Consider the following 23,032-nt stretch of genomic DNA (forward strand, 5'->3'; position numbering starts at 1 on the left):
TTAGGGGCAATCAGGCAGGCAGGTAGAGTGGTTACAGGCGATCAGGCAGACCGGCAGGGGGGCAGTTGGGGGCGATCAGGATGGCAGGGGGGCAGTTAAGAGGCGACCAGGCGGCAGGGGGAGCAGTTAAGGGGCGACAAGCCTGGCAGGGGTCAGTTAAGGGGTGGCTAGGCGAGGAAAAGCGTAGTTAGGGGGCAACCAGGTTGGCAGGTGTCAGTTAGGGGGCAGCCAAGCCAAGCAAGGGACAGTTAAAGGGCAACCAGGTGGACAGGGGGGCAGTTAGGGGGCAACGAGGCCGGCAGGGGGGCAGTTAGGAGGTAACCAGACCAGCAGTGGGCAGTTAGGAGGCGACCGGGCACGAAGCAGTTAGGGGCGGCAGGGAGGCAGTGAACAGGTGACCAGGCCGGCAGGGGGGCAGTTAGGGGGTGACCAGGCTGGCAGGGGACCAGTTAGAGGGCAATGAGGCCGGCAAGCAGAAGCAATTAGGGGCAATCAATCAGTCAGGCCGGCAGGGGAGCAGTTAGGAGTGATCACGCCGGCAAGCAGAGGTGGTTAGGGGCGATCAGGCAGGCATGCAGGCAGGCAAGCGGTTAGGACCCAGCGGTCCTGGATTGTGAGAGGGATGTCCAACTGCCAGTTTAGGGCCCATCCCTGCGGGTCCCCCGAGGGGTCCCAGATTGGAGAGGTTTCAGGCCGGGCTGAGGGACCCCTGCCCACCACCACAGTACACAAATTTCATGCACCGGGCCTCTAGTCTATAAATATAAAAGCCTAAGTGACTATTACAACTGAATGACCTGAACAACTGGAATGAACAGTCAACCAGTCGCTGTGACGTGTACTGACCACCAGGGGGCAGAAGCTCAACACAGGACCTGCCCCCTGGTGGTCAGTGCACTCCCACAGCAAAACTCCCCTGGCCATGCCCTGGCTATTTGGCTCAGTGGATAGAGTGTCGGCCTGTGGACACCCCCCTGCCGGCACGATCGCTCTGTAACTGCTCCCCTACCAGCCTGCCTAATCTCCCCTAACCACTTTACCTGCCTGCCTGATCACCCGCTAACTGTGGGTACCGGGTTCAATTCCAGCACATGCCTGGGTTGCGTGGTCGATTCCCAGTGAGGGGCATGCGGTAGGTGGCCGATCAGTGATTCCCTCTCATCATTGATGTTTCTAGCTCTCTCTTCCTCTCCCTTCCTCTCTTTCTAAAATCAATAAAAATATTTTTTTAAATATATTTTATTGATTTTTTACATAGAGGAAGGGAGAGAGACAGAGAGTCAGAAACATCGATGAGAGAGAAACATCGATCAGCTGCCTCCTGCACATCTTCCACTGGGGATGTGCCCGCAACCAAGGCACATGCCCCTGACTGGAATCAAACCTGGGACCCTTCAGTCCGCAAGCGACGCTCCATCCACTGAGCCAAACCGGTTTCGGCTAAAATCAATAAAAATATTTTTTAAAAAACTGCCTCGGCCAGCAAACCCCCACAGTCCCTCCCCTGACCGGCCATCAGCTGATTGGGGAGACCCCATCCAAGCACGAATTCCTGTACCAGGCCTCTAATTAAATAATAAAGATATGTTTACACTATACTGCAGGCTAATAAAAACACAACTACTCTGTGTGAAAAATACTTTATCAGTACAGAGTGACAAGCTCAAGGAAATTCAGAGACCTAAAGTGACCACAAAGGAAGTTTTGAAATTAAAACTATCTAACTAAAAGCAGTTAATGACAGGTAGACGTGTCCTCAGCTGGAATATTCACCGACAAAAGTCAGTCCTTACCTTAACTGAGCCTATCATCTTCTGCATCTATGATAACATCCCTTTGCAAAGTCAGAGTAACATCCCTTTTTTGGGATTCCTCAGGGCACAACCAAATGCACCATACATAGCAGAGACTACAAATACTCTCATTGCTATTTTCATCATATTAATATTGATTATTAGCTATCCTGTACCCAACTATGTAAAAGATTTATCATTTTACTTTTTATCCAATTCCAGAAGCAGCCCCGCTTTGCTCTCTTCTGCCTCCTTAATCTATCACCAATAAATTTCATGTAACCCAGCTATGCCTGCTCTTTTGATTGTAATGTATCAAATAAGGTGCAAAACTGCCATTCTCTGGAGCATTATATCAATGCCTTGAGATTTTGCTTCCTAGCAACCGTTGAAAGTTTGGACCAAATAAACGCACAAAAGTTATATACAGGTTTGAATATTTCTTATGTTCACACTGATAAACAGCATCTGGGCTTACTGGAAGAATGGCCACACTAAACCTCCTGAATGCAGGATTGCCAAAAATGTTAACTTTGTAAAACCAAAAATCCTACACAGCCTGGCTCTGGTGGTTCAGAGGACTGAGTGTCGTCCCATGGACCAAGATGTCCCAGGTTCGATTCCCAGTCAGGGCACATGCCTGGGTTGCTGGCTCCATCCCCAGTAGGGGGTGTGCAGGAGGCAGCCAGCCAATCAATGATTTTCTCAAATTACTGATGTTTCTCTCTCTCCCTCTCCCATCTTCTCTGAAATCAATAAGAATATATTCAAAACAGAACAAAACAAAAAGCCCTCAGAATACCTGCAAAGCACAACCAAGCACATGCAAAGAGACACGTCAGTAGCTGTATGTAAGAAAAAATTAATATATAAAATATAGAAGGTATTCAACAGAAACATTAGCCAAAAAATATGGTTAAAAAACAGGCTAAGGATACAGAGGCAATTGTCCCCAAAATATGTACAGCTGACTAACAGGAATATAAAGAATGCTTTTCCTCACTAATCAAGGTGGAATCCATTAGGCTCCCAGCCACAATACCAACCACAAATCCCTGCCTAGGAGTTCAGTACAGGAGGTGTGGTGATTGCAGAAAAATTAGAGGCCACAGCAAACAAACCAGACCTACCAAGATCAGCAAGGGCCCAAAAAACTGGAAAGACAAGCAGTGAGGACAGAGCACACCCTGGGAAAAGGGGCATGAGGATATGTTAAGCCAAGCCCAGGTCTCTGGTGAGAGTGAGGGTCTTACCCAGGGAGGATACAAGTTCAAAGTTCTCCAGCATCACATTCAGGTACAGCTGTCTCTGACCCTCATCAAGGAGGCTCCATTCCTCCCTGGAGAAGTACAGGGCAATGTCCTCAAAGGTCACGCCAACCTGTCAGAACGGAGACAAATGATTATTCAGAGTTTTGGGGTTTTTTTTGCATGTTCATTGTAATTCCAGTTTGGTCCCAGGAGTGTGTCTGTGTAGCATCCACTTACTCTGCAGCCATTTTTAAACTCCCAGAATTGAGAAACCTGAAACCAAAGCTGTCTTTCTGAGAACCCACAATCCTACTCCTTACACACCTTCCCCGCCCTCAACCTCCTCCCGGGCTCCCCAGTTTAGTGTGGACACCCGGCCCGAAGGCCAGTGCAGGCTGCTCTCTCATCACAGGCTCATTCGTCACTGTTACTGCCCTCAGCAGGAGCAGAGGGTTTGGGGCCTGGGAGGGCATGCATCTCAGCTCTGGGCGATGCTTGCAGGGCCCCAGCCTTCCTGCCAAGCAACACCACTGCAGTCTCGCAGACCAAGCCTCCAAGACTAAGACAAGCGTCGGTTTATGCTTCGCCTTTAAGTCCCCACACCAGGTCCCGGGGACCATCAGCTCTCACTTCCTCCAGATGTGTTCACCACTGGGTAATGTTCATCCCCTTCCCAAGTTCAGACCCCAGGCTCACTCCCTCAGCTCTGACCCCTTCCTGCTCCAATGCCACTGGATCTCGCTGGACTCACCCATGAACTTGGCATATGGCGTGTAGAGAGCTTGGAGTCCAGCCGGATCCAGGACCACCCCAGGTCCCTAATGGACCCACAGCCGGGAAAGCCCCGAATGAGTCTGTGCCGTCCTCCCTGCAGCCTCTGCTCTTTCCGTCAATACTCACAGCCACACCCTCAGGGACCTGCAGATGCAAGTCACCCCCGTCCTCTCTGCCCTGCACTTGCTGTGTCCTCAGAAGCCACCACACTCCTCTCTCCCCTCCGCCTTCCTCACGGTCCTCCACGCGGGACTGAGCTGCAGGACGCGACAGGCGCCCGCACCCGGGCTGTCCTGTTGGGTGTGAGGAGGCGGCGAGGGCCCGGGGGACGCGCACTCACCTCAGCCCCGAGCCTCGGGGCGGGCGCCGCCATCGGACTTTGTGTGCGGAGCGGGGCGGGAGCGGCGGGAGCAGAGGCCGCGGCGGGAAGGGCGGTCCCTCTCCGGGCCCTGGAGCGGGTCACCCGGGCGGGGACACCGCATTTCACACCCGCGCGTGTGCTGTGAGCGCCACGGCCACGACTCCCGCGCCTTCTCCCTCGGGGCATCTCCACCGGGCCCAGCGATCTGCAGCCTCCAAAGGTGCAGCAGAGCGGGTCTGGGAAGAGCCAACAGGCCCGCAGCGGGGATGCCGGAAGTCCCGCCCCTTCGAATTCAGCTTCGCTGGAAACACCTTCATTGGCTAAGCTGTTGGTATTCCACACATGGTATTCTGGGTAATGTAGTCATTGAGTCCAAGGAAGTGATCAGGGTTTTTTTTTTTCTTTTTCTTGTTTTCCCCCTCATCACTCCTGTAGAAAACACGGAGATCGCCACTGGAGGAGCTATGAAATGTCACGTCCTCATGAGAGAGACATCTTGAAAATGGCTACAGAAAGCTGTCATCTCTTTCTGGTGAAGGGACTTGAGTCCATGTTGGTGAAGAGAGAGTATCTGTCCTGGCCATTGTCACTGAATGGTTTAGCGTGGACTAAACCACTAGGAGGTCATGGTTTAATTATCTGTGGGGGACATGCCCATTTCAGGTTGATCCCCAGTAGGGGGCGTGCAGGCGTCAGGGGGATCAATGATTCTCTCCCATCATTGATGTTTCTCTGTCTCTCCCTTCTCCTTTCCTCTCTCTGAAATCATTTTTTTTAAAATATATTTTATTGATTTTTTACAGAGAGGAAGAGAGAGGGATAGTTAGAAACATCGATGAGAGAGAAGCATCCATCAGCTGCCTCCTGCACACCCCCTACTGGGGATGTGCCTGCAACCAAGGTACATGCCCTTGCCCGGAATCGAACCTGGAACCCTTGAGTCCGCAGGCTGACGCTCTATCCAGTGAGCCAAACCGGCCAGGGCTAAAATCAATTTTTTTTAAAACCATATTTAAAAGGACACACACATTATCTGTGATCCAAATATAGTCATAATTGAAGAGACATGTCTGCATTAAAGAGTCTGAAAAATTTTATCACATAGATGATCTACTTACTGAAAGGACAGTGCAGGACGAATGGCTGTGTCCTTAACCCCTCTTTCAAGAAAGAGCCGCAGGGTGTATCAGTTACTCAGCCTGCCCTTATCTCGGCCAATGGGAAAGCGGGGGAAACTAGCCCAAGGCCAAAAGTATGCTGGCCACCCCCCCTGTCTTTGTGTAACCAGACCCTAGCTGCACCCTGCCCCAACCCCCCCCGACCCCGAGCCCTATAAATTCTTTGTTCTCTTGGGATTCGGGGCTCTCTCTTGCACCCAGTAATGGAGACAAGGGGGGGACCAAGCGAGCTTGTATAGGAGACCCTCTGCTTTTGCATCGGACTGGCTGGTTCCCTGGTGTGGTTTCCTTGGGGATCTTGAAATCTGGGCATAACATTTTGGGGGCTCGCCGGGATCCCCAGCACCATTGAGGGACCCCCCCAGTCCGGAGGGCCCGCCTGACTGACCGCGGTAGGTGTTTGTATGTCATTGTATGTTTTATATCTGTCCGGTGTGAGCTCACGTCTGAAATCTGTAATCGTAATAGCCCACATGGCCTAAGGTGGACGCACTGGGGGGGTCACGGGTGGGAGGAGCCGAGGGACGCCTCGATCCTCCGTCTGAAGGGGTATAGCTTTGCTTCCGCGGAGTCGGAAGGTCTGTAGGAAGCCCCTTAATCTGAGACAGGCAGGAGGAGTCGGGGGGCGCCCCGATCCTCCATCTGAAGAGGGGAAATTTTGCTTCCGCTGAGTCGGAAGGTCTGTAGGAACCCCTCAATCTGAGAAAAGGCAGGTCGCTCCTGCTGGTTGGCGCACAGCCAACGTCTGGCTTTTCGTTTTGTTTTGTTTTTTGTTTTTTTGCTTCCATGGAGTTGGAAGGCTGTATTTCTTTGGGCCCTTTAGTTGTTTGTGATTCCGTTTTATTTTGTAGATTTGCTGGATTAATAATTTCAAGGAGATTGGGGGATGAATGTGGAGGGAGGGGGGCTGCTCTCACCCCTCCTTTGTGTGGCGGTCGGGCGGCCGCCTGAGTGAGGGTCTGTGGAAACAGGTCACCCCCTCCCCAAGTATTCTAAAATTAAAATCCTTCTTGTAATTGAAAAGCATTTACAAATTTATAAATGCATCCGGGATTTCTGTGCACATGTAAAGGGAAAAGGCCAGTTTAAAAACGAGTGCGCATAGTTTTGAGCTGGACTTGACTTTTTGCTGTGTACAGAATAAAAACCCAAGACTGTTTTGGTCTTAAAAACGGTGAAGATGAACCTGAGAAAGAAATGCAGACAGGTTTCCCAAGGCAATTTAAAGTAGCTCTTTTGAAATTTCCCGCCCTGAGGCAAGTACCACCAGGAAGTTGAAAGTCAAGTTTACATGTGAATAGCTATGGTTTCGTTTCTTGACTTCCCCAACAGGAAAATTGTGACCATTTTAGCAGCTATGCCAGGCTTATTGGCTGGAGACTTAAAACTTTTAAGTGCAAATCATCTAAAAGCATTGAAATTTATAATACTGAAATGTTGATCTAAATATGCCTAAGTTAATCTGTTAATTGAAAATGCCTTTGCTTATTAATCTGATTGAGAAGAGAGGATTGATTTTGTGACCTCAACTGAAGATTTTTGATGCAAGGACCAGTTTAAACTTAATTGATATTCTTTAAAATGTTTATAAAAGGTATAAACAGCTAATATATGCCTAAGTTTAACCTATAATATATTTACCCAAAGCTGTGGTTTAAATTGCATGCTGTCTCTGCTTAACTAGTGAAATTTCTGTGTCTCTTAAAATGTATTGCTAAAGAATTAAGGCTAAAAGTTCTAGCTACCTGAAAAGCATGGCCTTGGTATAATAGAAGAAAAAAAAGAAATATTAAATGAATGGTAGACCAGTGAGCTGGGACTGGTCACTAATGGTGGATTGTGAGAAGGGCTGGTTGTGGCCTAACTTCTCCTTCCTTGGTACCCCTGAAACGTCAGAGGGTACTTCTGGCCTTGGTTTTCCAATGTGTTTAATCTGTCAATTTTGTTGTTTCGCCGAAATCCTCTTGAGTGACATTGAATGGTTCTTTCCTTCCTCTTTAACTTTTGGGGGACTGTGTGAATGGATTAATAGCTTCTAGATGGTATTCACCATCTCTGAGACTTCCAGAGAGAAGTCAAAACTCAGACTGGCTACACAACTGAAACTGATTTGTTGGTATTTTGTGATATAAATGTAGACCGTTTCTATCTAGATGAGACATAGGTCAAAAGTCCTGTCCTAGGATGTGAGAAAGGAAGCCCTCCCCATCTGTTCCTGTCTGCTCAAGATCCCAAGACTGTTAAAGTATTTGTTCACTGAAAGGATGTAAGTATGGATGTTTATTTAGTGTTTATATGTCTACTTGGGTATAATTATTTGTTCATGTAAGTGTAGAAGTATATTCTGTGCTAGGTTAGAATTTTAGAATTCTAGGGTAGATTTAAAAGGTATTTATGGCTTTTCTAGTCTGATTGGGACATTTAAAGGTGAGGCTCACAGTTCCTCAGGGCAGAGATTCCATGGGCCCTTCCCCCTGCCTGTGCTGAATTAAATAATACAGGTCAGTGTCATTTAGCTTGCTGGTTAAAGGAAAACAATGGGCCTTAGAATCTGTAAAGGTGGGCAGGAATGAAGCTGGTCAAATGTACTGAAAGGGTTTGGTACCTGTTGCTGCTAGCAAAGGAGGGGCTGGTACCCCTTCTAGCGCACTCCCTTGAAAGAGGCCTGGTTGCTGCTCTGCCACAAAGGGAACTGGTAGAAAGGCAAGAAAGCAGAGCGCTGTAACTGATAAACAGGGTTACCTAGAAGCCATCAGGACTTTGAAGTTCTCCAAGAGAGGAGGAATCTGACTCAGAGACTGGCGAGGACTGGGTCGCTTTTCTTTAACTATCTCTTTCCTTGAGAGGGCTCCAGAGGGCGCACGAGGACATTTGGCCACGCCTCCGCGCCATCTATGAGACCAGCCCAACCCCAACTCCTCATCAGCACAGACCAGGAGATTGGGTCTACATCAGAAGGCACCGCCGGGAGACCCTAGAGGCACGTTGGAAGGATCCCTACATTATGGGGCTGACGACCCCCACCGCTCTCAAGGTAGACGGCATCACAACCTGGGTCCATCCGGAAAGACTTCATTACCAAATGGAGCATCGATTGATAGAGATCAACCCAACCTGCTCAAGCTCAAGCTACGGAGTGCTTGACCTGCCTGATTCCGGTAACATGACTCGTGATCGCTCCTGTCACCAGGAGCCCCCACAATACTGTATAATACACTTAGATAATGCCTGCATCTTCATGGACATAGCTCCAAAGAGACAAGGACCATTTATAGAATCACATGTTTAGTAGAATATTTGGCTACCTGAAGCGGCCATGATGCCAATATTATGTTTCATTGTATTGATATGTTATATTAACCTTTGATTCCTTTGCAGGTTTGAATGTATGTTGGCTGTCCTGGAAGGGAGCTGTGTGGGGTGACCCCCAAAAGTAAAGGGTGCCTAGCTGCCAAGGGGGCAGGTGCCCAACTGGGCAGGGAAGGGTGCCCATCAGGTTTTGGTCTCTATTGAGAGACAGCTAACAGTTGACAGCCTGTAATACTGTCTTGCAGGCCTGCGTGACCATGCCCATGTCAGGGGTAGTAAAGCTGGAAAAAGCCTGTTTAGACTAGAAAGTCTGAGGCATGGTTATGCATAGAAAGAAGGTTTTATACCAACAATTACTGTTTTGTTTTAAATCCATGAAAAGAAATTAGCAAGGAAAGTCAGAAAATCTTAGAGTAAATCAGTATGTTTTTCTCCTTATGTAATTCCTCCAAAATCTGGCAATGCTAAGTAAGTACATTTCTTTGCATAGATTCAGTAAGACTGGTTCCTAATAGTGGTTTTATTAACGGAAAACTTTGACTGGAGTATCATGTTTTGAAGAGCGCTATCTGAGCTCTAAAGACTTGAAGCCACTAAGAATGCCACGAAGAAAGCCTGGTATCCTGCTTGGGAGCCCTGAAGATGGCTGGCGCTGTAGCGTCAGGCCCATGCCCTACCATCACTGGCGGTTGGTAAGAGTAAAAGGGGAGCCGTAAAGATGACTCTGCATCCCTGCGGAACCCCCACACACTCTGGGCCGCAACGAGTAGGAGGGCTACTGAGATGGGCCTTAAAGCCTGGAGCGTGGGCTCAGGTGGAGTTGCTACAGGTGAGGGATTCACCTAACTCAGCAGATACTGCAGGCAGGCCTGATGGCATCTGGATGGCTTGGCTTCCTGGCCCTACGGGGCACATTAAGGTTCAACCATGAAATTCCAGCAAAGATAGTCAGTTACCATTCTTGTTGTATTTATGCAAACATCAGGACAGTAGATAAATTAATCTTGATTTGGCTTTTTAATAGCCATGGAGGAATTTTAAGAAGAAAAATCCTATTTCAATAGATAGAAATAGTTCAGTTGATAGTTCTGTGTGCCCAGTACGGGCCTCTAGCAACGGTGAAATAGAAATGCAGTCCGTCTCATGATTGAGCCGGAAGTTCCAAGACAAGGGGGGAATGAAAGGACAGTGCAGGACGAATGGCTGTGTCCTTAACCCCTCTTTCAAGAAAGAGCCGCAGGGTGTATCAGTTACTCAGCCTGCCCTTATCTCGGCCAATGGGAAAGCGGGGGAAACTAGCCCAAGGCCAAAAGTATGCTGGCCACCCCCCCTGTCTTTGTGTAACCAGACCCTAGCTGCACCCTGCCCCAACCCCCCGACCCCGAGCCCTATAAATTCTTTGTTCTCTTGGGATTCGGGGCTCTCTCTTGCACCCAGTAATGGAGACAAGGGGGGGACCAAGCGAGCTTGTATAGGAGACCCTCTGCTTTTGCATCGGACTGGCTGGTTCCCTGGTGTGGTTTCCTTGGGGATCTTGAAATCTGGGCATAACACTTACACCATAGTATATGTATTTGACAAATATAACACAAGAATTTAGGCCCAGCCTTTGAAATAGAAGAGATGCAACTCTCTTGTTTCATTATAATGTTAACGTCAATTAAAATAAATAAATTTTGGAAAAAGTGGGAGAGTTTGTGAACACAAAGGGCCACATATTAAACCTGACAGGCTCCGTGGAGGCCTGAGTGGCAGCCTTACCAACGCAGAGACCTAAGGTAACCACACAGGAGAGTCTGAAATTAAAACTTTCTAACTAAAAGCAATTCATAGGGATAGTCACATCCTTAAATAGTATTTTTCCCTAACAACCTTCAATCTTTATCTTAACTGGGCCTATTTCTAATCTATTTACATCTTGGATAATGAACCTGATAACTTGCTTTTGGAATAACAAATCATTTCCTCCCCCCATCTCCTCAAAGCACAAGCACTGCAACAGTTTCCCCCTCATTGTTATTGTCATGATGTTAATTGCTCTCTGTTAACTATCCTGTATCTGCTAGGGGCAAAAATATAATATTGGGGACTAGCTATGGTTACAGGAAATATTAATCATCCTGTGTTAACTGCAGTTGCCTCTTTCTGGTTAAAGAAAGGACTTTCTAGCCTGGCTGGGAGTTTTACACCCCCTGGACCTGGGAGTCATTCTTGGACCTGGGAGTCCCACTTAGAAAGGGGTCCATTCTCATTCAAGAACTGCCTATTATCATGGAAAGATTAACAACCTTGTTGCCCAAACAATGGGGTCCCACCAGACCCCGCATTGCCTATTTCACCATGCTTGTAATCTCTACTTCCTTATATTATCTTGTTTTTGAAAAAATGTATTTTTATTGATTTCAGAGAGGAAGGTATTGATTTTAGAGGGAGAAAGAAACGTCAATGATGAGAGAGAATCATCGATTGCTGCCCCCTGCCCACCCCACACTGGGGATCTGGTAATTCCCTCACGTGTGCCCTGTGAGGAAATTGAATCCTGAGCCACGCCTGCCAGGCATCCCTAGGTGACCTTTGTCCTACCCCATGTAAGCAGCTGGCGTATGTGGGTGGCAGAGCAGGTTTTTGTGGATGACCTGCTGCCCTCCCATATTGCCAGCAGTACGGGCATAAATATTCATATAGCATTCAACCCTGTCTCTGCTTAATTGGCTCAAGTAGTGACAGGCTGACCAGACCAATTGGTTTTCCAGTTTCATACCCACCTATGGAAAAGAAGCATGTATATCATTTTAATTTTTGCCCAATCCTAGAGGTCACTCCTCCCTTTGCTTTCTACTGCCTCCCTAATCTATCACCCATGTATTTCACGTAACCCAGTTAATGCCTCCTCTTTTGGTTGTGCAAGTACAAAATTGCCATTTTCCAGAGCATTTTACCATACCATTAGGATTTATCTTTCCGGCAACTGTCATCAGTTGGATCAAATAATTTCCCAAAAAATTCTTACATGTTTGGAAGTTTGGTACATTGACAAATTGAATTCTGACCAAGTTATTGGTGTTTTTGTTTATGTGAAAATGCTATTGTAATTACCATACTGACAGAGAATTTGCCCTTTACAGACATATTTAAGATGTAAGGTGAGCCCTAACCAGTTTGGCTCAGTGGATAGAGCATCGGCCTGCGGACTCAAGGGTCCCAGGTTCGATTCTGGTCAAGGGCATGTACCTTGGTTGCAGGTATATCCCCAGTGGGAAGTGTGCAGGAGGCAGCTGATCGATGTTTCTCTCTCATGGATGTTTCTAACTCTCTATCCCTCTCCCTTCCTCTCTGTAAAAAAATCAATAAGATACATTAAAAAAAAAAAAAAGATGTAAGGTGAGATGATGTTTTAGATATTCTCAATGTCATGACATATTGATATTTAGAGTAAATAAAGTACATATTCATAATGAAAGCTGACCTGTGTATAGCTCAGAAACTTGTTAAAATCATGAGATATTATAAATAACAAGTAATTATGTATATGCATATGTGCAATATTGAAACTCAATAATTCTGTAAGAAGCCTTTCTACGTAAAATATCAGAGCAAAAAAAAAATTTTTTTTCTCCAGAGCAAATATCAGTGAAATATGTTAGCATCGCCAAAGGAGAAACACATGAGGCCAAAAGAGGTGAAGGAGTATGAATTTATTAGATCTGGATACCAGATGGGCTGAGCCCTCACGTGGCACCAGCGCCCAAAGATGGTGTCAGAGGTTTTTAAAGGACTCTCGGCAGGCTTTCTCTGGGTGGAGAATTCTCCGTTCAGGTCTGCGTTCTGGGAAATTCCAAAGAGGAGATGTGAGAAATAAGGCGATCCCCCCAATTCAGGGGTCTTGGTAGAACACAAAACATACTCGGGAGGCAGGCAGCAAAACAAATATCTTTACTTCGATGTAGAAAGGTGCGCACACATGGTCTGGAAGCCCAGACACAGAGCAGATGGCCTGCTTGGCTTTATAATCCCTGATGCATGTGACTGGTCCCTCACTCTTTTTTTTTTTTTTAATATATTTTATTGATTTTTTACAGAGAGGACGGGAGAGGGATAGAGAGTTAGAAACATCCATGAGAGAGAAACATCCATCAGCTGCCTCCTGCACACTCCCCACTGGGGATGTGCCCGCAACCAAGGTACATGCCCTTGACCGGAATCAAACCCGGGACCCTTGAGTCCACAGGCCGACGCTCTATCCACTGAGCCAAACTGGTTAGGGCCCTCACTCTTTTTTGTTCAGAGTGGGCCACCAGCACAGGACAGATTCAAAGCCGGTGGCAATCTGATTTCTAGCCTTAAACGCCTTTTGGCACCCCTCCTGGAACCCCAATGGGATCTGTGTGTATATGGGGATCAAAGGAGCCCCTGCACTCTGTCCTCTTCCTAGTCTGTCTGTCTATTGAAAAAGGTTTATGATCTCCCAAAGTGAAAGGGATAGCGAATCTATCAGAGTGCAAGTTCCACTCCATTTGCTGGGCAAGGCCACAAGTAAGGGTCCCCCATAACACCACCAGACATCAGCACGGGGTGTCGACGGTGCAGCACCATGGGCTTCTGAGGATACTCAGCCATTTATGCTTCTGGATAAATTTATCATAACCTCCGAGGACTTTTGTTACCCCCCGTGAGCGGCAGGACGTATAGTTTATGTCGGAGGACGGGGCTGGATCACTTTTGGGGGTTCCTTGCTCTTTACTTCTGTTGAATGGGAACAACAGGGCAAGAGTCTTATAGGAAGCATTTCCCCAGGTGGTTTCTTCCTGGTACAAAGCAAGCACATATTCCATCCCCTGACTGTCTGAGGTCCATCCGAATGGGAATGGGACCCCTTGGGCCTCTAGCCTTCCTGCCACGCAAGCATTAACAGTCGCTTTAATTTAGGGCTCGTACAGAATATTTAATCCATTCCACCCAGGCAGTCGTTCCCTCATATCCTACTTTGGTTTGCATGGTGGTGGCAGTGGCCTAGGGGAACTTGTCCTGTGACATCTACTCCTAAATCTAGTCCTAGTCAATCTTTGGACCTAAAGGCTGAACTACCCAAGTCATTCAAGCTATCTATAACCAACACTTAATTGGGTAAGCATGATCTGGATTGTACACCTTTCCCCAGCCCACATTGCAAGCACCTACAATTTGCCAGATCCCTAAAGCAAAGAGAACTCGGTACATGATGGTTATTAAGACAGCTCACAGTTTTTGGGGTCAATTTCAAATGCATATGTCCTGATATGGCTGTTCAAGTTGAGGTGCGTCCACCCTCGCTCTGCAGTCCAAACAGCAGTCTCTGTGGTAAGCAAGACAAGGTGGGGTCTTTCCCAGGAGGGTTCCAACTTGCTTCCCTTCCAAGTCTTGATTAGAACATAGTCTCCAAGTCCGATGGTGATGAACTGGAAACTCAAGAGGAGGGCCTTGAGTCAAGAGGCCTTATAACCTGAGAGAGATTAAAGTAGAAGAGATACCCAGTACCTATTTTTTAAGAAATTGGTCCCTAGTCTCCATTGTAGGAAGATCTTGTGGCATTCCAGGAACTATTGGAATCACCTACAGCCAACTCTAGGTAAAAAAAACAAAACCCTTTTCTTAAAATTTAAACCCTAGGAAGGTTGTCAAAGCATTCTATCAAAAGATTATATAGCATTCAAAGTGACAAGAGGGTATTAAACACCAACATAAGCTAGTAAAACTTCAATTCCCATAACTGTTTTTGATACCTGATTAATATAACATATAATAATTTATAGAACTTTTGCTTTAGAGAAGGAATAAGCAAAATAAGGTTTATTTTCTAACTTCATTTGTCCTTGGGTGCAGTCAGCAAATGACACTAATTGGATTTCTGCTATTAGTTTCCCTAAGTATATTGATATAGGCTATTTACTCTCTGTGTAGGGAGGCAAAATGCAAATCATTTACTCTTAAGTGTCCTTGGTTTAGGGAAGATAGGATTTACTAAATGGCTCCAAATTGCTGTTTAACTATTTTAATTTTCCACTTCTAGTTATCCTGGCTTACTGGCCTTCGTCATTTATTCATTTTTTTAAAAAACTTTTTTCTTTACAAACATTCTATAACTGTTACAAATTTTTCTTGAGAAATCTTACAACTTTCAGAAATAACCAGCTTTAGAAACCATTTTCTTTCTCCTTCAAAATGCATTTTCATGCCTCATGCTTTCTCTATTATACCAAAATCATAATTTCTTTTCATAATTTTTGAATTTTTAACCCTTAGAAACTTTAATTTTTAGGTGACATGTAATTAATATTCCTCAGATTAGCAATACATTCACATTTTAAGAATATTTCAAATAAAATATAAGACTCAGTGGAATCCTATTTTCTTCCCATTAGCCAGAAAATGCAGATTTAGAGAGCTTAGAAACTTGACCCAACAGAAAAGAAGTAAGAAATGGTGGACCTTGAAAATGACTTCAGGTTTTCTCACTGTGAATAATATAGTCAAACACTGCTGCAGTTAAATATTTTACCCTTTGTTCTCCCTGTGTGATCTACAATAATAGTGTGCTTTGTGTTGATATTTACTGCTGTGTTGCTGACAATTACCTGAAAGAGAAGTTGGGGTGCTTCACTGGGCTGGAAAAAGGTTAGCTAAATCAGAAAGCAGGTCTAATTAAGCAAGTTTGTTCTATATCTAAAAAAAGCTAAGTTGACTTGTGCATGTGCAATACATGTAACTGGTGCCAATTGCACATGTGTGTTTCCATCTGTCACTGTCAATTGTGAATTTGGTTGACACTTCTATTATAGAGAAAGGGCAAATAGCGATATTAAAATAGTTCTTTTAATTAATTTCCTTTCAATGTGCACTAATTTGAGCACCGTGCCACTAGCATTCAGATAACTGAGATGTAAGGAGCTCCAATGAGCCATCTGGAGAATCCCAGGTAGAAACCCATACTGAACCTCAGTGCCCACAGCACCTGCCTCCCTGCAGGTGGTTTAGCAGATTCTTCTCAGAAGCACCTAAAATACAGGGCCTTGTGGGAATTTCAGGAAAGGAGGGGTGGTTGGCCTGCAAATGTCTCTGCAGGCAGAGGCAGAAGTTACATGAGCCAGAAAGGCTGCAGGCACAGCTGCTGCATTGCAAATGGGCACCTTAGCTCTTGATTTCCTTCAAAAGCTTAGGGATGGAGACATACCTCATTCCCATTTTACCGAAGAGAATACTGAAGTCCAGAACAGAGGGAGGGGTCATTTCCTTGTGAGTCCCAATTATATTCAAGAATCTGCAATTGATTGCCCTGGCCAGTTTGTCTAAGTGGATAGAGCATCGGCCATTGGACCAAAGGATTCTGGGTTCAATTCCAGTAGAGGGCATGTACCTTTGTTACAGGTACAATCCCCAGCCCATGTTAGGATATGTGCTGGACGCAATCAGTCAATGTTTCTCTCTCTCTCTCTCTCCTCCTGTCACTTAAATAAACAAATAAACAAACAAACAAATGGCATTCCTAGGGTGAGGATTTAAAAAAAAAAGAAAAAAAGAATCTGCAATTCAAATACAGGGTGCCTGACCCAGGGCATGGGGAGTCTTATCACTGCCCTTTCACTTCCTTCTGCACTGGATTTGGCTTGGGGACTCCAAAACACCCTGATCATTCTGATGCTATCTGGCCCGTATGGCTCAGTTGTTTGAAGCATCATCCCATGGACCAGAAGGTCTCAAGTTTGATTCCTGATCAGGAAACATACATATATTTTGAATTTGATCCCAGGTTGGGGCATGGGTGGCAGGCAGCCAATTGGTGTTTCTCAGATAGATTTCTTTCTTTTCTTGTGTCTTTGTTTCTTTCTCTCTCTCTCTCTCTGTCTACCTTCCTCTCTCTAAAATCAATTAAAAAATTTAAAACAAAATTTGCATGATAGCAGATGGAAAATGGGAGAACACTATAAAGCAAAGGATTATTGTATTATTAAATGTCTCGACTTCTGAAAATGATGGACAATGTTAGTAGTGTAGACTAATATTAATGTCTATTACATTATGCGTAGCATAAAAATTGAAAACTATTACAACATATTATTCCAGTAAACAAAATACTGCATAAAGTGAAAAGACACAAAATTAGTGAAATTGAAACATGCACCTTTGTTCTTTCACTGTCCTTTTGCTAAAGAAAACTGCCAAAACTCATAGCAGATTAGGCAGAACCTATGATCAGACATTGTACTAAAGGTATAGACATAGCAAATACACATCTGAGAAAACACTCACCATAAAACCTTAGGAGAATACAATCAAATGAGTGAGGTGGCATGATCTATATATATATATAAAAAGCCAGCAAACATAACGCTGTAATGACAGGAATGACCGGTGTTATGGCGCCCACTGTGGCCAGCAAACCGGCCTGATCAGGAGGTGGGGCCAGCCAAACAACCTCCCGTGGCTGCTCCCCCAGGATTCTCCGCCAGGCTGCTGGCCCTCGGACAGCACCCCCTCACCCCATTCAGGGATGGTGCCGGCTGGCCTACAGCCCCTCCAAAAGGGTGGCTACGCCCCCAATCGGTCCCCCAAACCCAATCTCCTGCGGCCTGTCCCTTCTCAGTCCCCCATCTGGGTGACCCAGCTGGCCAACTTCCTGCCATCTCCTCCTCCTGGCAGGCCCAGCCCCGAACTGCCCCGATAGGGGCCAGGCCGGCTGGTCCCCATCCGTACACAAATTTGTGCACCAGGCCTCTAGTAAACTTATTAAAAAAGTTGAAATAGCCGAAACCAGTTTGGCTCAGTGGATAGAGCGTCGGCCTGCGGACTGAAAGGTCCCAGGTTCGATTCCGGTCAAGGGCATGTACCTGGGTTGCGGGCATATCCCCAGTAGGAGATGTGCAGGAGGCAGCTGATCGATGTTTCTCTATCATCGATGTTTCTAACTCTCTATCTCTCTCCCTTCCTCTCTGTAAAAAATCAATAAAATATATTTAAAAAAAAAAAGTTGAAATAATGAAAAACTGACCAAATATTTTCTAATAGGTGGAGAAATGGAGCCCCTCATACACTGCTGGAAGCATGCAAAAATGTGTACAGTTTAGATCACAATTTGCTAATCTCTGTAACTTAAACATTCACCTACAGGATGACTCAGACTCTGCACCAAGCTATTAAAAAGGTCAATGAACCCTGGCTGTGTAGCTCAGTGGTTGATCTTTGACCTATGAACCAGAAGGTCATGGTTCAATAACCAGTCATACATAGCACATGTCTGGGTTGCAGGCAAGATCTCCAGTGTGGGGTGTGCAGGAGGCAGCTGACCAATGATTTTCTCTCATTGTTTATGTTTTTCCCTTTCTCTCCCCCTCTCTTCCTCTCTGAAATCAATAAAAATATTTTTTAAAAAGGTAAATGAAAATTTAGTGCATATAAAGAATTATAGAGAAATGTATTTAGCAATTTGTTTTCAATAGTCAAAAACTGGAAATAATCCAATGTCCATAAACAAATGAATGGATAAAAGTAATAGTGACATATTTAAAGATGAGAAAATTTCTCACCATTCACTGTGTATTTACTTCATGTCCCTTTATAATCTTTCTCTTTCTAACATTTACAGCTCTCCAAGTAACCATTGATTTACTAATAGAAACTTGATATTTCTATATCTCTCCCTCCCTCTCTGTAATCAATAATTCTTTTTTTTAAAAAAATACACCTTATTGATTTTTTACAGAGAGGAAGGGAGAGATAGTTAGAAACATCGATGAGAGCGAAACACCGATCAGCTGCCTCCTGCACATCTCCCACTGGGGACGTGCCCGCAACCCAGGTACATGCCCTTGACCAGAATCGAACCTGGGACCCTTCAGTCCGCAAGCCGACGCTCTATCCACTGAGCCAAACCGGTTTCGGCCAATAATTCTTTTTTTAAAAAAAATATTTTTATTGATTTCAGAGAAGGAAGAGGGAGAGAGAGATAGAAACATTCATGATGAGAGAGAATCATAGATTGGCTGCCTCCTGCACATCCCCCACTGGGCATGTGCCCTTGACCAGAATCGAACCTGGGACCTTTCAGTTCGCAGGCCAACGCTCTATCCACTGAGCAAAACCGGCTAGGGCCAATAATAATTCTTTCTTCTAAATATACTTTTGCTGATTTCAGAGAGGAAGGGAGAGGGAGAGAAACATCAGTGATAAGAGAGCATCAGAGGTCGGTTGCCTCCTGCACGCCCCCTAGTGGGCATGTGCCTTACCAGAATCGAGCCTGGGACCCTTCAGTCTGAAGGCTGCGGCTCTATCCACTGAGCCCAAAGAGCTACGGCTCGTTAGATTCTTTAAAAGTTAAATATTAAACTTATTAGAAATGTCTGGACTGTGAACATTCATATAAAGTTCAACTCAGAGTTGTCTTCAGTGTCATTACACTGAGCAAGACACTACACATTCCTTAAAATCTTAGTACTTCCAAAGTGTGAGCTATCCAATGTCAAGGGGCATAATTTTAAGGCTAAAGAATTTCCCACATTCACTTCACGCTTAAAGCTTTGAACCAGTATGAACTATCTGATAACAGAAGCCATAGTTACAGATAAAAGTTTCCCAAGTTCATTGCACAAATAGGTCTTTCTCTTGTGTGACCTCAGTAATAACAAAAGACATGGTTATAAGGTGAAAGATTTCCCACGTTTTTGCCCGCAAAAATGCCTTATTACTGTGTGAACTTTCTGATGACAGCAAAGGCCATAGCCATTGGTAAAAGATTTTTCTATTCACGGCACTCATAAGACATTTCTACAGTGTTATATCTTTCATGATAATGAAGGTTACCACTATGTAATGTCTAACTCCTTCACATCTTTAGACCTAGTTTCACTCCCTCAGCTGTGCCACTGTCCTACTCCAAGCCCCTGGATCTCGCTGGACTGACGCATGAACGTGGCATATCGCATCCAGGGAGTGCCTGTATTCCAGCCAGATCCAGGAACACCTGTTTTCTGATGGATTCCACAGCCTGGAAAGCCCCCATTGAGCCTGCAACATCCTCCCTGCCTGCCTCTGATCTTTGCATCAATACTCACCACCCACATCTGCATGGAAACTTCAGATACAAGTAACCCCTGTGCACGCTGCTCTGTACTTGCTGTGTTCTCAGAAGCCACAACACTCATCTCTTCATTGCACCTTCCTCGGGGTCCTCCACGCAGGATTGAACTTCAGGATGTGACATGCGCCTGCACCCAGGCTATACCTGTTCCATGTAAGGAGGTAGTGAGGGCCCCGGCGATGTGCACTCACCTCTGCCCTGAGCCAAAGCAAGGGCACCACCGTCAAACTCCGTGGGCACTGCTGGAATGGCTATGCCTGTCCTGGCCCTGGTGCAGGTCACCAGGGTGGCAACACCGAGATCCAAACCTGCACCAGTGGAGATTCCCACCAGTGGCTGTGTGGCGGAGAACACTCTCCAGGCTTCTCCACTGGACTCTGAGGCCAGGAAATCCTGACCACCTGAGATAAAACTGAGAGAAGGCAAAACCCTTCCAGGAGGGCTACCAGGTCTTACTCCAGGGCAGTGCCCAAAGGGAAATGCCTTTGTGAGCATCCATTGTCTCAGCCTGGTGGCATTCCATGCCTTGATAATCCTATGTAATAAAGCCTAATATGCTAAGTATCTGGTCATCCATTCAACCAATGAAAGCATAATATGCTAATGATATGCTAATGCCACTCAACCGGCTCACTGTGATGTGCACTGACCACCAGGGTGAAGACAGTTGACTGGTTGGCCAGTCACTATGATGTGAACTGACCACCAGGGGGCAAATGGCTCAATGCAGGAGCTGTACCTTGGTGGTCAGTGTGCTCCCCAGGGGGAGCCCCACTCGGACAGAAGCCAGGCTCATGGCTGATGAGTGCCTCGGCAGTGGTGGAAGCCTCTCCTGCCTCCGCAAAAGCACTAAGGATGTCCGGCTGCCGGCAGTCGCACATTCTCCGAGGGCTCCCAGACTGCTAGAAGGTGCAGGCCAGGCTGAGGGACCCCCTCCTGAGTGCACGAATTTTGTGCACTGGGTCTCTAGTATTAACATAAAAAGCATTCAGACCTGTAAAGAATTTTGTGAGTCTATTTGTTTTTTTTTTTTTTTTTTTAATATATTTTATTGATTTTTTTACAGAGAGGAAGGGAGAGAGATAGAGAGTCAGAAACATCGATGAGAGAGAAACATCGATCAGCTGCCTCTTGCACATCTCCTACTGGGGATGTGCCCGCAACCCAAGTACATGCCCTTGACCGGAATCGAACCCGGGACCTTTTAGTCCGCAGGCCGATGCTCTATCCACTGAGCCAAACCGGTTTCGGCTTGTGAGTCTATTTGATCCAAACTGTCGACATGCGCAGGGAAGCAGAACCTCAACAAATTGAGATAATGCTCCAGAGAATGCGGGTTACATCTGTTTTTATACATTGCAATCAAAGGACATAGGTGGGTCACATGAAATCCACTGGTGATAGATTAAGAAGGTGAGATAAAGCAAAGCAAGGAAACCTCTGAGGTAGGATATGCTTCTTTTACATAGACGGATACAGGATAATTTAACACAATTAATAGTTGACAATTAACTTGATAACAATAACAACGAGGGAATGTCCTGGTGCTATTTGTTGTGCCCTGGGGGGGAAAAAAGGAAGTTATAAGTTACCCAGACATTTCACAGATATGTTATCTTTGAGGCAAAAAGACAAATGGGCTCAGTAAAGATCTAAGTTGATCTTTGTCAAGGAAAATACTGGCTTAGGAGATGAATACCCACTATAATTTGTTTGTAGTTAAATACTTTTCAGACCACCTTTTGTGGTTATTTTAGATCTTTGAGTTTGCACAACCACCATGCAGGCCTTTCCTTAATTACTCAGGTGAGCATATGGCCCCTTTTGTCACAGTAACGTAGTTTTTATCCTCTAAGGCCTGGACTCTGCATTTCCTCAACTGACTTCAGGAGTAGATTTGGGGGCAAATGACTCAAGAACACACCAAGTATACTAAGGGCCCTCTATGGCAAGTTTGTTTCTGGGGCACCTGCCTGGCTTCCTTTAGCTGCTGGTTTTGCATATCTTTCTTCAGGACCTGCTCTTTCTGAATGACAGGCATTGTTTTTTCATTCAGGCTAAATGTAGCTGGGGGAGGATGCTCCTTACTAACAGGATCTAACCTGCCTCCATTGAGTCCATTAAGCAAAGCTAATGTCACAAAACAGACACTAATACTTCAGAGCATCTGCTTCTGATGCCATCAGCAGTGTCAGCTCTGCATGGGCTGCAATGAGGCTAGAGTTAAGCTGGATTCCATCTGATGCTGCTGGCTCTAATTATTCATCTATTTCAAACAACAGAGAACATATTGAGGAGATTAAAGACATGACTTATAAGCCGAATCTCTGAGGGAAGGCAGGAGAAAGTAAAAAAGAAAAAGAAAAAAAGATCCTTAGCAGAGTATTAAACACATACACACACAGTCACCTGAGCCTTGAGCATTCTCCTGATCCCTGAAAGCAATGGGAAAGCTCTAGCTTGCTGTGTTCCGGATCTGCTATAAATGTGGGTTTATGAAATCTGTCTTCAGTCAGTTGTGTCCCTGGAAATGCGGGTACCCCTCCATGTAACGTTCTCCTGCTTCACAGGAGTCAATTGCTTTTGGTGTTGTTGTAAGAAATGTCCAGCCCTAGCCGGTTTGGCTCAGTGGATGGAGCGTCGGCCTGCGGACTGAAAGGTCCCAGGTTCGATTCTGGTCAAAGGCATGTACCTTGGTATGGCCATGATTTATTTATTAAGTATTGCCAAATTTCGGAGGAATTATATAAGGAGAAAAATATACTGACCTGCTTTAAGACCTTCTGATTTTCCTTGTCCGAGCTGGACAAGACCCCTAATGAGCCAATTAGTTAGGAGTCATCTTTATTGCACGCAGGTTCAGAGCAGATTACCTCTGTCAAATTCTGAACAAACACAGGAGGGAGTATTTCCTTTTTATATCCTCCTAGTTCTGTGTAAGACAGCTTGTAACCTTGAGTACATATCGTATCTAATCAAACACCTGTCATATCTATACAGACAACTTGTAACTTTGAGTACCATATCACATCTATACAGACACCTGGCATCAATACCAGCGTATCAGTTAGATGGCTAGCTTGCAAGGTCAGTTAATTCATCCTTTAAAAAAATTTTTTTGCCTATGGAAGAAATAGTTTATTTTATAGCTTAAAGTATTACAAAGAGTATTACATATTTCTCCTCCCCCCACCCCACCCTTGACATTCCCCCCGCCTCCCCTAACCCCCAGTGGATTGTGTCCATTGGTTATGCTTATA

The 23,032-nt window shown here is 45.5% G+C and overlaps 1 protein-coding gene across 3 annotated transcripts in view; it reads right to left on the reverse strand.

Moving 5' to 3' along the window:
• The window catches only part of LOC132216087 (zinc finger protein 883-like), a 141,961-nt gene that overhangs the window by 34,784 nt on the left and 84,145 nt on the right, over positions 1 to 23,032 (reverse strand). For 2 of the 3 annotated variants that reach the window (XR_009448702.1, XM_059665169.1), the window contains exons 1-2: positions 4,158 to 4,911; positions 3,047 to 3,173 (exon numbers count right to left, since the gene is read on the reverse strand). The exons of the other annotated variant lie outside the window; for it this stretch is intronic. Coding sequence is in view for 1 of the 2 variants with exons in the window: in XM_059665169.1 (XP_059521152.1) it covers positions 3,047 to 3,173; positions 4,158 to 4,364 (334 nt within the window). In the remaining variant the exon portion in view is untranslated. Of the gene's footprint in view, positions 1 to 3,046; positions 3,174 to 4,157; positions 4,912 to 23,032 lie in introns of those variants that run through there. 3 annotated transcript variants of the gene reach the window in all.

Source organism: Myotis daubentonii, chromosome 15, assembly GCF_963259705.1.
Source record: "Myotis daubentonii chromosome 15, mMyoDau2.1, whole genome shotgun sequence".
Taxonomy (NCBI): Eukaryota; Metazoa; Chordata; class Mammalia; order Chiroptera; family Vespertilionidae; genus Myotis; species Myotis daubentonii.